This window comes from Hyla sarda (genome assembly GCF_029499605.1).
Source record: "Hyla sarda isolate aHylSar1 chromosome 1 unlocalized genomic scaffold, aHylSar1.hap1 SUPER_1_unloc_17, whole genome shotgun sequence".
Classification (NCBI taxonomy): domain Eukaryota; kingdom Metazoa; phylum Chordata; class Amphibia; order Anura; family Hylidae; genus Hyla; species Hyla sarda.
Genome location: NW_026607578.1, coordinates 181,986 through 198,935, shown reverse-complemented (window position 1 = coordinate 198,935; position 16,950 = coordinate 181,986). Strand labels below are relative to the sequence as shown.

The 16,950-nt window shown below is 48.1% G+C and overlaps 1 protein-coding gene across 1 annotated transcript in view; it reads right to left on the bottom strand.

Moving 5' to 3' along the window:
* LOC130298026 (uncharacterized) overlaps window positions 1–16,950 on the bottom strand; it is a 94,830-nt gene that overhangs the window by 49,117 nt on the left and 28,763 nt on the right. Inside the window, exons 5-6 of the mRNA XM_056550908.1 lie at window positions 12,188–13,547; window positions 10,810–11,095 (exon numbers count right to left, since the gene is read on the bottom strand). Coding sequence (XP_056406883.1) covers window positions 10,810–11,095; window positions 12,188–13,547 — 1,646 coding nt within the window. The remainder of the gene's footprint in view (window positions 1–10,809; window positions 11,096–12,187; window positions 13,548–16,950) is intronic.

Sequence of the window (16,950 nt, the reverse complement as noted above, 5' to 3'; positions counted from 1 at the left end):
GTAAAGTAAAAAAAAAAAAATGGAAATAAACTGCTCCCCCAATAAAAATTAGCTCCCCCTTTTCCTATTGCTATACAAAAAAAGTTAAAAAAAACTATTTTTTACATACTGCCGCGTGGCTAACTGTCTGAACTATTAAAATTAAATGTTAGTAAATCATTAACATTTTATTTTAATAGTTCAGACAGTTACCCATGCAGCAGTATCAAATTTACGCTGGTTTTTGTACAGGATCATTAATAATGACAGCAACCGGCATAAACATAAAAAAATAAAAATTCTGCTGTTTGGTCAAATCACATGCTACAAACTTTTAATATGACCTTTGTACATGATTTTTCAAGTAGAATCAGCTGAACCCCTTTTTCTTTTTTTTTGGCATTTTGACGTTTTTTCCGATTAATCGATGAAATAATCGGCAACTAATTGATCACTAAAATAATCGTTAGCTGGGGGGCGCATGCGCGCGGCTTACGAGGAAGGACGGAAGTAGTGTGAGCTCTGTGCCGACCGCGGTGTTACAGCCTCTCTAAGCGCCTATTTTAGGCTCCTTCGCACCGGGAACGGCTCCTTCTGCAGGGGGAATATGCCACGTTCCCAACACAAGGGTCGGAAGGCGCACTCCCAAAGACTATCCCAGTCTATCACGGATATCTTCCGAGCGACATCACGCTCTAAGATGGCGGCCTCCCGCAGTGACTCGCCTACTGAGAACTCTGAAGACGAGTCCCACGATGCCGCTGCTCTCTCACCAACGGCTATGTTTCAGACCATTAAGAAGCTTTTCCAGACGGAGCTTGCTAAGGTGGTTACTGACCTCTCTTCGCAGTTACGAGATCTGGGCCAGAGGGTGGCCGACACCGAGACCCGTATTGATGACCTTGCAGAGGCTGTGCAGACTGATCGCCGCGAGATTGAAGATCACACCGAACAGCTGCAGGCCCTCGAACTGAAACTCGAGGACCTTGAAAACCGCTCCAGAAGGGCCAATCTAAGGATCCGCGGGCTACCAGAGGAGGTGACTGATGTATCGAAGGCGATCTCTGCCCTGTTCTACGAACTTGCTCCTCAACTGGAGCCAGAGATGCTCCGCTTCGATCGGATCCACAGAACCTTGGCGCGCCCAAAGAACCCGGACTTGCCACGCGATGTGATCCTGAAACTGCACTATCCCGAGGTGAGAGACACCCTACTTCAGGCGGCTAGAAACACTCCATCTCTCCCGGGGGTCCCAGGGTCAGTACGCATATACTCTTACTTAGCCCCTTCCACTTTGGCTAAACGCCGGGACTTTCGCCCAGTAACGCTTGCTCTTCAGAGGGAGGGGGTCCGTTACAGGTGGGGATTCCCATTCTCCATGGTATTCCGGGTCAATAATCGCACACATACTGTGCGCACCTTATCCGAAGCAAAAGAACCTCAACGAGCTAAACGGGTGGATCGTGGGTGGACCACGGTCGGGGGGGGCAACAATTCACCTCGGCACACGCGGGCAGCCCCGACATCTCCCCGCTGACCTGTTCCCCCAACTAAGATCTCTCTATTGGGCTGGGTGACCCACTTTTCGTCTGCGGGACTGCCTCGTTGTTGTGTGGGACGCTGAGGTGCCTTCATTGATCATGCGGATGCCTTGCTTGCACCCTAGACTGGGAAGCTTTACTTTTAGAGGACCCCTAACGTTTATTAAGACTGTTGTTCCTGGGACTCATAGCACCGATGGCAATGCCGTGGACGGACTATTGTGCCTCTCCATCCCTGCACACAGGGTCAGGAAGTACGACGGGCGCTCTATTAACCCCGTCCGCCTTTCCTGTTCTGCGGACTGCCCCAATTGCAGTCCTAATGTTTTGTTTTGTTTCTTTATGTTTATTTTTTGTTTTTAGGTACAGAGAAGGTTCATTTTGCTGCAGATTGAATGATGTGGCGGCGGTGGCGACCAGTCTAGATGCTTTTGAGTATACTGCTGTGTGGGCCGGGGGTAATGTACTACTTAGCACTCTATCCATAGTTAGTTATGGTTAAATTGCTGTCACACAATGTCAGGGGATTTAACTCTCCTATGAAACGGAGGAAAGCGTTCATGGACTATACTAAACAACGTCCTGAGGTGATATGCCTCCAGGAGACACATTTTTCCATGACTTCTACCCCCGCTTTTTACCACCGCTCCTACACTCGTTACTATAACTCCTCTTTTCAGTCCAAATGTAGGGGAGTGATGACCTTGCTCCACAATTCCTTCCCTTATACTATTGAGTCAGAATACAGGGATACAGGGGGGGAGATATCTGATCCTGTTGGGTTCACTCTATGGCAGAACTTTATGTATAGTAAATTCTTACTCACCTACGGATAAACCTTTGACTTTTTTTGGTATGTTGTGCAGGAAGCTTGAGAGCCTGGTCTTTGACGAGCTGATTTGGGCAGGTGACTTTAATATGGTTTATAATGGACGGCTTGACCGCTCCTCACAGACCCCACTCCGACGATCAGGCTCCCAACAGAAATGGTTACAGAACCTTTTTGCTACGCTCTCATTAGCTGATGTATGGAGAGAGCATAATGGGATTTCCAGGGGTTACACATATTACTCTCCTATGCACAAAAATTTTTCTAGAATTGATTGGGTGTTGACCACCACTAACATCTTGCCTCATCTCCTTTATGCACGTCATATCCCGTCAGCCTGGTCTGATCACGACATGGTGCATGCCTCCTTCGATTTCCAGCCTCGTTCCACTTTTCCATTTCGGTGGAGACTGAACGAGGCACTGCTCACCATGCCTAGAGTACAGCATCAACTGCAGGATGACCTGACTTCTTACTTTGCCTCCAATGCTGGACCAACTTCGGCACCCTCTTGGACGTGGCTAGCACACAAATCTTATATGCGGGGCCGGATCATTGCTTTGGCTAGTGGAATCAAGAGGGACCGTACTAACCAGCAGATAGCATTGGAGGCAAAGTTACAGAGACTGACTTATGCACACCAACAGGACCCCTCTCCCATCGTGCGTAGGGAACTTGAGGCATTACAGCGAGATACATTTACTTATATTTGGGCGGGTAAGCGGTCCCGTATTTCTCGGGCACTTATGCATTATCATAAAAAGGTAGGCGGTTTATCTGTTCCCCACTTCCTCAAATATTATTATTCTGCGAGACTGGCTCAATTGGCGCTGGTTAATGCCAGGCCGGGGGCACCCAGGTGGACCCGACTGGAGAACACCTTACTGTCACTGTTTCCTATGAGGCCCTCATGTGGAGCACTGGTCCTGTAACTTGTAAAGTCCCCAGCTCTGCCCGTATGGTCCTGTATTCGCTTGCACTCTGGCGTCAGGTTCGCTTTAAATTCAAACTCCAATCTCACTATACCCTTATGACCCCTATATTTTCTAACCATCTCTTTCCTACTGGACTCTCTCGACAGACCTTTCAATGGTGGATTGACAGGAAACTGACTAAGATACATGACTTCATAGACAACCGTTCTTTCCACACTCTCACCTCTCTGACTAACAGACTAGACTTACCCTCCACCGAGCTGTTTAGAGCCCATCAGATTTTTTCTTTCATAAGGTCCCAGGTTGCCATATCCCAGATCCCGAGGCCGACATTCTATGAAGCCTTTATCATCTATAGGCCATTAGCGACTGGACTGCTCTCCTTGTTGTACGCCCACCTCAACGCTCCTACAGCAGATAGTAAGCTCCCGTTCATGGTGGCGTGGGAAGCTGACTTGCATGTAATGTTAACACCTGCCCAATGGCATGATTGTTGCGAGACTTTGAGTAAGGGCAGTTGGCAGATTCCCCTAATGGAGACTGCGTTGAAGGTATTACATCGTACATACATGGTCCCAGCTCGCCTTCATGCCTTTTGTCCTGACATATCCCCGCTTTGCATTGAGAGGGTGAACTCTATTATGATTAATGAAAAATTGTCAGCGATAAGAGATGATACGGTAGAGAGGTTTAATACTCTTTGGGAACCTTGGTTGTCTTCTGCATATTGTTCTCATGTTCGTCAGTGCATGAATATGTACTGATGGAGTTTCATGTAATCTATTAATTGTGTATGATATGAGACTGAGTTGCCACCGCCAGCCGCCATTGTTTCTGAATACATGTTTGCAGTGGACTATGTAATGTATAATTCATGTATCTGTACCTATGTTCTTGTTATGTTGGCCTTGGTAGGCCCATATGTTATTGCCAATTTTCTGGCTATTTTGCTAGTTCCTATGTGATTCTGACCGATCATCAATAAAGCTTCACTGTTTGACCATTAAAATAATGGTTAGCTGCAGCCCTAATGACCACAATATAGTGACAGGATAATACTACCATACTGATACTGGATAAAACCGCTATACACAGTATCACCAATAACACCACTATACAAGGGACAAATGATTGTACCACACGATGACTACACATTATAACACCGCTATACACAGACAGTAGTGACCCCGGCCCTACAGACCATATAACAGTACTGATTACATACAGTTATATCAGGTGACGTCTTCTCTCATCACTTTCCTTTTCCTTCTCTATACAGCCCAGACCGTCATGACGATTTCTTTCAGCCACAACTCCACAGAACCTGCCAGACAAACATTTTAGATTTTTCTAGCACCTTTAGCGCTCTATACAGTAATAATAACACGAGTGTCCCACATAGTAGAGTGGGTAGATACGTGGGTTTGGGGAAGGGTAGATAGATTCTCCTTACATGGTTTCTGCATTACACAGGTGTCTCAAGTAAGTAGGTGTCACCTGTAGGTAGGTCCCCCTATATAGTAGTAGCAGCCCCCAGCATATAGTAGAAGCAGCCCCCTTTAGGTAGGAAAATCAGAAGCCCCTTTTCGGTAAAATAAATAGTACCCCCCCCCCTTTAGACAGTGGTAGTAGCCTTCTTTGACAATAGTAGCAGCAGCTCCCTTTAGAAAGGGGTAGTAGCAGCAGCCCCCTTTAGGCAGTAGTATTAGCAGCTCCTTTTAGACAGTAGTAGCAGAAGCCCCATTTAGGAAGTAGAAGCAGAGACAGCCCCCTTAAGGCCCCCCCCTCCAGCGCGAGGCCTTAGGCAGCAGCCCAGCTCGCCTAATAGGAGAGCCACCTCTGATTATTAGCAAAAGTTCAGACCAAAAGGAGGTCGAGATATGAGGACGGGATAGGAGGTCGTGATAGGAGGACGGGATAGGAGGTCCTGATAGGAGGACGGGATAGGAGGTCGAGATATGAGGACGGGATAGGAGGTCATGATAGGAGGACGGGATAGGAGGTCGTGATAGGAGCACAGGATAGGAGGACGGGATAGGAGGACGGGATAGGAGGTCGGGATAGGAGGTCGGGATAGGAGGATGGGATTGGAGGACGGGATAGATGGACTGGATAGGAGGACGGGATAGGAGGACGGGATAGGAGGACAGGATAGGAGGACGGAAAAGGAGGACGGAAAAGGTGGATGGGAAAGGAGGACGGGATAGGAGGACGGGATAGGAGGACGGGATAAAAGGTCGGGAAAGGAGAACGGGAAAGGAGGTTGAGATATGAGGATGGGAAAGGAGGACAGGATAGGAGGACAGGATAGGAGGACGGGATATGATGACGGAATAGGAGGTCGGGATATGACAACAATATATGAGGACGGGATATGAAGACAAAAGCTTCCTCCTTTGTTTATTTTCCTCCCCAACAAGGATTAGGAAGGAAAAACCGGGCAACACTTGGTACTCAGCTAGTATACATGTAAAAATAAGCAATAGTAACAAAAGAAGATTGCTGGTGGGTGTTGAGTGGAACCAAGAGGTCAGGTCTACAGGTTAATGGAAAGACAAGCAGGGAACTGGGTAAAGTATTCTGAAAACATCTAAACTGTTCATTAGGGCAGTAGTGCAGATCATTAGAGGGCAGTGGTGCAGATAATTAGAAGGAAGTGTCAAAGATCATTAGGGGGCAGTGGTGCAGATCATTAGGGGGCAGTGTCCAAGATCATTAGGGGGCAGTGGTGCAGATCATTAGGGGGGCAGTGTCAAAGATCATTAGGGGGCAGTGTCAAAGATCATTAGGGGGCAGTGGTGCAGATCATTAGAGGGCAGAGTCAAAGATCATTAGGGGGCAGTGGTGCAGATCATTAGGGGGGCAGTGGTGCAGATCTTTAGGGCAGTAGTGCAGATCATTAGAGGGCAGTGTCAAAGATCATTAGGGGGCAGTGGTACAGATTATTAGGGGGACAGTGGTGCAGATCATTAGGGCAGTAGTGCAGATCATTAGGGGGCGTTGGTGCAGATCAATAGGCGGCAGTGTCAAAGATCATTAGGGGGCAGTAGTGCAGATCATTAGGGGGGCAGTGGTACAGATCATTAGGGGGCAGTAGTGCAGATCATTAGGGGGGCAGGGGCACAGATCATTAGGGGGGCAGTAGTACAGATCATTAGGGGGCAGTGTCAAAGATCATTAGGGGGCAGTAGTGCAGATCATTAGGGGGGCAGTAGTGCAGATCATTAGGGGGAAGTAGTGTGGTAGTCGGGTGATGCAAGCTAGCTGCAAGGTCTGGTGGTATTAAACCTGTGTGGGGGCGAGTTGGTATTAACCCCTTACTTGTATCGTGATGCCAGGGTGCAGGTTTTCCAGTTGGTTCACTGCCGCTAATCTGCCCAGAAACGGTGATGGAAGTAATAGAATGTCCACGGCTGAAGTTATGCAGAACGTTAACTCTTTACTTGTAGCTTGTGCAGCAATAACAACCATTAACCCCTTAAGGACCGGGTTTTTTTCCGTTTTTGCATTTTCGTTTTTTGCTCCTTGCCTTTAAAAAAAATCATAACTCTTTCAATTTTGCACCTAAAAATCCATATTATGGCTTATTTTTTGCGTCACCAATTCTACTTTGTAATGACGTCAGTCATTTTTCCCAAAAATCTACGGTGAAACGGAAAAAAAAATCATTGTGCGACAAAATTGAAAAAAAACAACTCCGTTTTGTAACTTTTGGGGGCTTCCGTTTCTAGGTAGTACATTTTTCGGTAAAAATTACACCTTATCTTTATTCTGTAGGTCCATACGATTAAAATGATCCCCTACTTATATAGGTTTGATTTTGTCGTACTTCTGGAAAAAATCATAACTACATGCAGGAAAATTAATACGTTTAAAATTGTCATCTTCTGACCCCTATTACTTTTTTATTTTTCTGTGTATGGGGCGGTATGAGGGCACATTTTTTGCGCCGTGATCTGAAGTTTTTAACGGTACCATTTTTGCATTGATAGGACTTAGTGATCGCTTTTTATTCATTTTTAAATGATATAAAAAGTGACCAAAAATGCACTATTTTGGACTTTGGAATTTTTTTGCGCATACACCATTGACCGAGCGGTTTAATTAACAATATATTTTTATAATTCGGACATTTCCGCATGCGGTGATACCATATATGTTTTTATTTACACTGTTTTTTTTTTATGGGAAATGGGGGTGATTCAAACTTTTAATAGGGGAGGGGTTAAATGATATTCATTCACTTTTTTTTTGCAGTGTTATAGCTCCCATAGGGACCTATAACACTGCACACACTGATCTTTATCATTGATCACTGGTTTCTCATAGGAAACCAGTGATTGATGATTCTGCCGCTTGACTGCTCATGCCTGGATCTCAGGCACTGAGCAGTCATTCGGCGATCGGACAGCGAGGAGGCAGGTAGGGGCCCTCCCGCTGTCCTGTAAGCTGTTCGGGATGCCGCGGCTATCCCGAACAGCCCACTGAGTTAACCGGCACTTTTTACTAGCGTGGCTCAGCTCTGAGCGCGCGGCTAAAGGGTTAATAGCGTGTGGCGCCGATCGGCGGCGGGTCCCGGCTTCACTATGATGCCGGGCCTGCCGTCATATGATGTGTTATATCACGAGAGCAGGACCAAGGACGTACCGGTACGTCCTTGGTCCTTAAGGTGTTAACAGTCTTTATGGTTCTGAGGTATCTGGTTTGCAGGTAACCTCGCACACTTGCCAGGACTAAGCACATACTTGAGCGAACCAATGTGCTACTGTTACTTTGGCTTGGAAGTAGTCAAGGAGTTATAAGTGGCTGCTTTGAGATGGCTTGAGGCCTATCTGAGATGAGTAGAGATAAGAGATAAATCTGTGCTTGTCTTATCTGATGAATACCGGAACTAAAACAGGAACAAACAGGAAGAAGGATCAGAATACAGTGGTCCCTCAACATACAATGGTAATTCGTTCCAAACAAGCCATGGTTTGTCAAACCCATCGTATGTTGAGGGATTCGTGCAATGTAAAGTATAGGAAGCTGTACTCACCTGTCCCCGCCGTTCCGGACCGCGTCCCGCCGCTCCCGATGGTGACCCCGGGCCTCCGCTGGGCTCTCCTGGTCTTCTCCGGTCCTCCGCTGTCTTCCGCAAGGCCTTACTGGGCCTGCGTAGCGACGTCATTACGCCACTGCGTACGCCGTTCCTATTGGATGACGGGACGGCGTGCAAAACAGCGTATTGACGTCACCGGAGAGGGCCGAGAAGACTCCGGAAGACCAGCGCTGGACCCGAAGGGCACCCCGGAGCATCGTGGAGGGGTAAGTAATACTCACCGCAACACACGGGGAACATTAAGCTGCTATCCGGCAGCAGCTTAAGCATTTTGTGCTGCCGGATAGCACTTAATGCGATGGCCCCGACATAAAACGGCATCGTATGTTGATGCTGACATCGACATGCGATGGCCTCTGAGAGGCCATCGTATGTCGATTTGATCATATGTCGGGGGCCATCGTATGTCGGGGGGGTCACTGTACAGCCCTTTATATAGTGTGGGCTAGACTAATGCTCATTGGTGGTAGTTGTTTAGTTACCTGTGACCATTGAATCATGGGTACCTCACATGACTCGCAGGTCCAAACATATAACTCTATACAAATATCACATGATAAACGTATCACATGACTTAAGGTTTTATATATCACCAATCACATATACTATACAATTTATACAACTTCAATTATAACTGGCAGAGAATATAGAAGAAGAAATAGGGTTCTTGTCATAAACGTCCACGGGGAGACAGGGATCAGAGCCAAGGGCATGAAGTGACTCTGATTAAGGGGACCCTTACCATGGGAAAGACCTGTTACGACACTCCCCGACAGGTAGAGGAAGCCGCCGCTTGGAATGATCCCCTTCTCCAGGAACGCAGGTTGGTTCCAGCCGACCGTCCAACTCCCGACTGGAGGATACGAACGCGGCCGCTCCCAATCAGCAAATCAGTCGTACTCCTTCCATAGCTAGAAATAACGAAAGCGCTGTACCAATAGTAATTTCCCCCCCCCCCCCCACAAACGAGACCAGCTCCGTCTTGAGGGTCAAACAGGAATGACTTTAATGGGGCTACCTGCCCGGTATTTATGCAGGTCTCCACCAGGTGGACACACCCCTAGGGGACCTGATGGAAGACTGTAAAACATAGTGGACAGTAGCCAATCGAGGTGGCTTAAACATAAGCCCTTCCCACTTTACCCATACTTCCCTCCTCTCTATCCCCCAGAAAACTGGAAAGAAATCCAATTATCTCCCAGGACAAAGAAAGCCAATTATCTCCCAGGACAGAGACAATCGCCATCCCAGAACACAACAAGAAAACACATTGAAACATATAAATGACGAAAAAGAAGGCGGGCGGCAGCTTCCAGCGGTGTTTGGTAGATAAAGGGTCCGTTTTTAGTTCCATAGGATTTGTACCGAACACTGCTAATTTTTCCTCGGGTCCCAAAAACGGCCGCCGCCTCGTGGTCGGAGAACGACGACCACCCGTACGAATGGAATGGAGAGGTGTCTGCAGTTAACCACAACGTTCTAATTGGGGCCAAGAGGTTAACCAGCAGATGGATCCGTCACACAGCTCCCCCCTTGTGGGACACTCCGATAGACCCGGCTTGACCCTTTTGGCGGGTCAACTTGGGGATGACCGGACTAGGAGGTGGTAAGAAAGTTGGTTTGCCGAAACAATCCATCTGCATCCAGGGGCATTCAGGACAGGGGCATTCATAAGAGCTTGTTTAAGGGCTTGAACGCAGCTTCACAAGCTGGAGACCACAGGACCTGCTTAGGGAGATTTTTCTTGGTCAAGTCAGTCAGGGGTTTAGCAATAGTGCTGTAGTAGGGAACAAAGCGTCTATAGTACCCTGCTGTCCCTAGGAAGGCTAGCACCTAGGTCTTAGTGATAGGTGTGGGCCAGTTAGCTACTGCCTCTATCTTGGCTGGCTCGGGTCTCTTGCTCCCACACCCCACTCTGTGACCCAGGTATTGCACTTCAGCTATGCCTAAAAGGAACTTTTCTGGCATCAATGTCAGGCCAGCGGCCCGAACTTTGTCCAGGACTACCCCTACAAATTCCTGGAATCCATCGCTGGAAGGTAGCCAGGGCATTCTTCATCCCAAATGGCATGACCTTGAATTGGTACTAGCCAAATGGGGTGATGAAGGCCGACTTGGGGATAGCATCCTCAGCCAGGGGAATCTGCCAGTAGCCTTTACACAGGTCTATGGTGGTCAGATAGCGCCCCCTGGCAATGCGGTCTAATAATTCATCTACCCGGGGCATCGCCTGTAGTCCACACAGAACTGGGTGGTCCCATCCTTCTTAGGCACCAAGACTACAGGCGAAGCCCACGGGCTATCGGAGGGTTCGATTACCCCAAGCTGGGTCATCTCCTGTATCTCCTTCCGCATTCCTTCTCAGACTGCTTCAGGGATACGGTAAGGGGGTTGTCGCAGAGGGTTCTGTCCAGGGGTCTCTACCTTATGTACAGCTAGGGTAGTGTAGCCGGGCTCTTGGGAGAATGTCGCCTGCTTCTCCCACAGAAGCTGTCTTGCCTGTTCCTTCTCTATGGGGCTCAATCGGTCACCTAACTGTACAAGGCTGGTAAGGTCAGTCTGGGAGTCCCTCTCTAACAAATCTGGTAAGGGTAAACTCTCTGTATCGTCTGCAGCAGGGGCACATACTGCAGCGATATCCTCCGGTCTCTCCTGATACTCCTTCAGCATGTTCACATGAAAGGATCGCTGGATCCTCTCATCTGAACAGCTGGCTATAAGATAGGTAGTATCACATACCTGAGCTAACACCATATACGGGCCCTGCCAAGATGCTTGCATCTTGGTCGCCTTTACAGGTTTGAGCACTAGCACTTTCTGCCCAACCTGAAAGACTCACTGTCGGGCACCCTGATCGTACCACCTCTTCCGTCTCCCCTGGGCCACCTGGATATTTTCTCTTACCATCAGAGACAGTTTCTCCGTGCGGTCCCGGAGTTCCAGGACATACGGCACTATGGGGGTCCCTTCTTGCTCTGTCTCCCCTTCCCAGTGGCCTCTAATGAGATCTAGGGGCCCGCGGACCCTTCTCCCATATAGCAACTCAAAGGATGAGAACCCAGTAGATTCCTGGGGCACCTCTCTGTAGGAAAACAACAGATGAGGCAGGAATCGCTCCCAGTCTCTGCAAGTGTCGGAAAAGGTCCTCAACATCTGTTTGAGGGTGCCATTAAATTGCTCACAGAGACCGTTAGTCTGTGGATGATAAGTTGAGCGAAGCAGTGGTTTAATGCCGCACACCTTCCACAGTTGTTGGGTGAGCACAGCGGTAAATTGGGTTCCCTGGTCAGAGAGAATCTCCTTAGGGAACCCAACCCTGGTAAAAATCCTAACCAGGGCATCAGCAACTGTCTCTGCCTCTATATTAGACAACGCTACTGCCTCTGGGTAGTGTATGGCGTAGTCCACCACGGTGAGAATATATTTCTTACCGGATGGGCTAGCCCTGGCCAGTGGACCTACAATGTCAACGGCTATGCGGGCAAAGGGCTCCCCAATGATAGGCATAGAAATAAGCCTAGCTCTTGGGTGGTCCCCCCACTTTCCTACCCATTGACAAGTGTCACACGTACAACAATATATCCGCACAGCCTGATTGAAATTTGGCCAAAAGAAGTTCTGCAGGATCCTATAGGCTTTGCGGCGGGATCCTAGATGTCCAACTAGCGGAACGTCATGCCCTATCCGCAGAATCTCCTGCCGCTATTTTGCGGGTACTACCAGCTGTCGATTCGGCGGAGGGGCAACACTCCTTGGGGAAGGCTTAGGGATCCTATATAACCTGTCCCCCACCCACTCATACCGCTCCCCATCTACTCCTTCTTCTTCAGTATCCGCCCTGTCTCTGTACTTCTGGAGCGTCAGATCTGCTTGGGTTTCCCTCCCAAACTCCTCCGGGGAATCCCAGCTAACAAAGGTCGGTTCTAGGTTACCAGTCGGGGAATCGGGTCTTACCTGGGTCTCAACAGCAGGTGAGCTGGTTCCAGCAGCACGGGTCTGAGCACGGGTAGTCACTGGGTTAACATCCACAGGTCCCATTGGAGCATAAGCGGAAACCAAAGGGGCCAAGTCATTCCCAAGCAAAACATCTGCAGGTAAGTCTTTCATGACCCCCACATTCACATGTCCAGAGCCCGCTCCCCAATCCAAATGAACCCGGGCAAGAGGTAGGCGGAACACGGCGCCTCCTGCTACCCTCACTGCTACTGTATTTCCAGTAAGTTGGTGTACCGAAACCAGGTTCTTTTGAAACAGGGTCATAGTGGCTCCGGTGTCTCTCAGACCAGTGACCATTTTGCCATTCAGTTTAAAGGTCTGCCTGTGCTGTTGATGGTTATCCTGCTGGGCTGCTTGTACTGGATCCGCCTCATGTAGTATACCCCAAACTTCCTCCTGCTCAAGACAGTGAGCGGAGGATTGGGGTAGCTGCTGATTTCTGCCTGCTGGTCTTCTCCATGACTGGGCTTGGTTGGAATTGCTCAACGGGCACTCTGGTCTCTTGTGCCCCAATTGTTTGCACCCATAGCACCGGATAGGCTGGGAGTAATCCCGGGCAATCAATCGGGCTGGTTGAACATAATTGTTCGCTGGTGGCATCGTGGGGTTGCGTTGCGCTGGGGGGTGATACACAGTAGAGGTTGGAGGTGCTGCCGGTTTGTACTCCACTCGGGTAGGGACCTTGGTTGTTTCCTGGTCCAGCTTCCGTGCATCTGTGTACTCCTCAGCCAGACGAGCAGCTTCGGGTAAGGTAGCGGGTTTGCGGTCCCTAACCCACTCTCTGACTCCTGCAGGTAAACGATCAAAGCAGTGCTCCAACAAAAACACTTGTAGCACCTCTTCCCCAGTTACCGCTTGGCACCCTGCCATCCAGTGGGCTGCGGTGCGGTGTAGTCTGCATGCCCACTCCACATAGGAATTGCCAGCTTGTTTGTTAGTGTCCCGGAATTGCCACCGGTACGCCTCAGGGGTTACAGCGTATCTGGCCAAAAGGGCATCCTTTACTGCCCGGTAACTTGTGATTTCCTCCTCTGGGATGGCCCACAACGCCTCACTGGCCCGGCCGGATAACTTCCCAGAAAGGATGGTGACCCATTCTTCTGCGGGTACCTGGTGCAAGGCACACTGCCTTTCAAAATCAGCCAGGAACTCGTCAATCTCTCCTTCTGATTCAACAAAATTTTTAAATGCAGCAAAGGGTACCCTCCTCCTTCCAATATTTTTATTCTGCGGCTGCGGGTCCTCTTCCCTGAGGCGCCTGCTGTGCTGCTACTGCTGCTTGCACCTGCACTACAATATCTGCTGCAGGGTTGGGGCCAAAGTGTGCCAGCCTTATCTGGACTGCCCGGTTAAATTGTACCTCCTCGGGTGTTAAATTCAGTATGCCAGGCACATTAGCTCTCTCCATTCCCTGTGCCGCATCCATTTCCAATAATATGGCAATAATCTCTCTTTTCTTGAGATTACTAGCTGATCGTCCTCTGATTTCCAATATATCATTAAGGGTAGCCCGCCTTAATTCTCCATACTGCATTTCCATCCTGGGATGTGTAGCTGGCCTTCTGGGCGATGGGATTCATCCCGCCGCTGCCACCAATTGTTACGACACTCCCCGACAGGTAGAGGAAGTCGCCGCTTGGAATGATCCCCTTCTCCAGGAACGCAGGTTGGTTCCAGCTGATCGTCCAACTCCCGACTGGAGGATACGAACGCGGACGCTCCCGATCAGCAAATCAGTCTAACTCCTTCCATAGCTAGAAATAACGAAAGCGCTGTCCCAATAGTAATTCCCCCCACAAACGAGACCAGCTCTGTCTTGAGGGTCAAACAGGAATGACTTTAATGGGGCTACCTGCCCGGTATTTATGCAGGTCTCCACCAGGTGGACACTCCCCTAGGGGACCTGATGGAAGACTGTAAAACATAGTGGACAGTAGCCAATCGCAGTGGCTTCAACATAAGCCCTTCCCCCTTTACCCATACCTCCCTCCTCTCTATCCCCCAGAAAACGGGGAAGAAATCCAATTATCTCCCAGGATGAAGAAATCCAATTATCTCCCAGGACAGAGACAATCTCCATCCCAGAACACAACATGAAAACACATTGAAACATATAAATGACCAAATAGAGGGTGGGCGGCAGCTTCCAGCGGTGTTTGGTAGATAAAGGGTCCGTTTTTAGTTCCATAGGATTTGTACCGAACACTGCTGATTTTTCTGCATGTTATTCTGAATAACAGTATTATTTCACTCCAGCACACTCCATATGCATTTTAAAACACATCAAAGTGTTCTATACCCCTATAGAGGCTGTATGTAGGCTAGAAATAGCCTTTTTTAATATAGATTCGCCACAAAAAATTTCGGATCTAAACAAACTTTTTCGGAAAATTCGGCAAATCGTCCGAATCAAATATTTGAAAAGTTCACTCATCTCTAGTCTTTTGTCTATAAAGCTTTTGATTCTGTACTGTGGCCATATCTCCGGGAGGTCTTGGGAGTGTTTGGGTTTGGCCCTAGGATTTGTGCCTGGGTCCGCTTGTTGTATGATTGCCCCAGGGCCCGTATTTGTACTAACTTAGATGTTTCTTCCCCCTTTTTATTGGACCGGGGGACTAAACAAGGGTGCCCCCTATCCCCTTCCAATTAAGCCCTTAGCAGTGGCTATACATAGAGATCCCACTATCTGAGTCATCCCCAGGGAATCCATTGTGGAGGTTTCTGTCTATGCGGATGACACCGTAGTTTATTTGGCAGATGCCGGGGGTTCACTAGTTTCTCTGATTTACTTGCTAGGCAGGTTTAGTTCCATTTCGGGTTTGCGGGTTAATTGGGGGCAAATCCTCTCTCGTGGCCTTCTCACCTGACATTTCTCTTTCCTCTTCTCTCCCAGCAGGGGTGCAAGTGGTTTCCTGATTTAGATATCTTGAGGTAGAGGTTACTGCATCTCTGACAGATTGTGTCCCTGAATTTAGACCCACTTTTGTTTTCCACGGTAGATAGGTTGAATGCCTGGTCCTCCCTCCCTAGCTGGAAGGATTAATATTTTTTAAATTATTTATCTGCCTAAATTCCTTTATCTCTTCCATCTGGTTCCTGTGACCCCCCCCCCAGGAAGTACAGGGTGGGCCATTTTAATGGATACAACTTAATAAAATGGGAATGATTGGTGATATTAACTTCCTGCTTGTGGCACATTAGTATATGTGAGGGGGGAAACTTTTCGAGATGGGTGGTGACCATGGCGGCCATTGTGAAGTCGGACATTTTGAATCCAACTTTTGTTTTTTCAATAGGAAGAGGGTCATGTGACACATCAAACTTATTGGGAATTTCACAAGAAAAACAATGATGTGCTTGGTATTAACATAACTTTATTCTTTCAAGAGTTATTTACAAGTTTCTGACCACTTATAAAATGTGTTCAATGTGCTGCCCATTGTGCTGGATTGTCAATGCAACCCTCTTCTCCCACTCTTCACACACTGATAGCAACACCGTAGGAGAAATGCTAGCACAGGCTTCCAGTATCCGTAGTTTCAGGTGCTGCACATCTCGTATCTTCAAAGCATAGACAATTGCCTTCAGATGACCCCAAAGATAAAAGTCTAAGGGGGTCAGATCGGGAGACCTTGGGGGCCATTCAACTGGCCCACAATGACCAATCCACTTTCCAGGAAACTGTTCATCTAGGAATGCTCGGACCTGACACCCATAATGTGGTGGTGCACCATCTTGCTGGAAAAACTCAGATTTTGTTCAGTGATGAGGCAAACTTTTATGTGAATGGTAAAGTTAACAAACAAAACCACTGCTATTGGTCTGACACTAACCCACTTTGGATAGATCCCTCCAAGACTGTTGGAACACAAAAATTGATAGTATGGTGTGGTATATGGGGCACAAAGATAGTGGGGCCATTCTTCATCAATGGAAACCTCAAGGACACTGGATATGCAAAATTGCTACATGATGGTGTTTCCCTCTTTATGCACTGAAGATGGTGACCACCACATTATGGGTGTCAGGTCCGAGCATTCCTAGATGAACAGTTTCCTGGAAAGTGGATTGGTCATCGTGGGCCAGTTGAATGGCCCCCAAGGTCTCCCGATCTGACCCCCTTAGAATTTTATCTTTGGGGTCATCTGAAGGCAATTGTCTATGCTGTGAAGATACGAGATGTGCAGCACCTGAAACTACGGATACTGGAAGCCTGTGCTAGCATTTCTCCTGCGGTTTTGCTATCAGTGTGTGAAGAGTGGGAGAAGAGGGTTGCATTGACAATCCAACACAATGGGCAGCACATTGAAAACATTTTATAAGTGGTCAGAAACTTGTAAATAACTCATGAAAGAATAAAGTTATGTTAAAACCAAGCACATCATTGTTTTTCTTGTGAAATTCCCAATAATTTTGATGTGTCACATGACCCTCTTCCTATTGAAAAAACAAAAGTTGGATTCAAAATGGCTGACTTCAAAATGGCCGCCATGGTCACCACCCATCTTGAAAAGTTTCCCCAGCCACATATACTACTGTGCCACAAACAGGAAATTAATATCACCAACC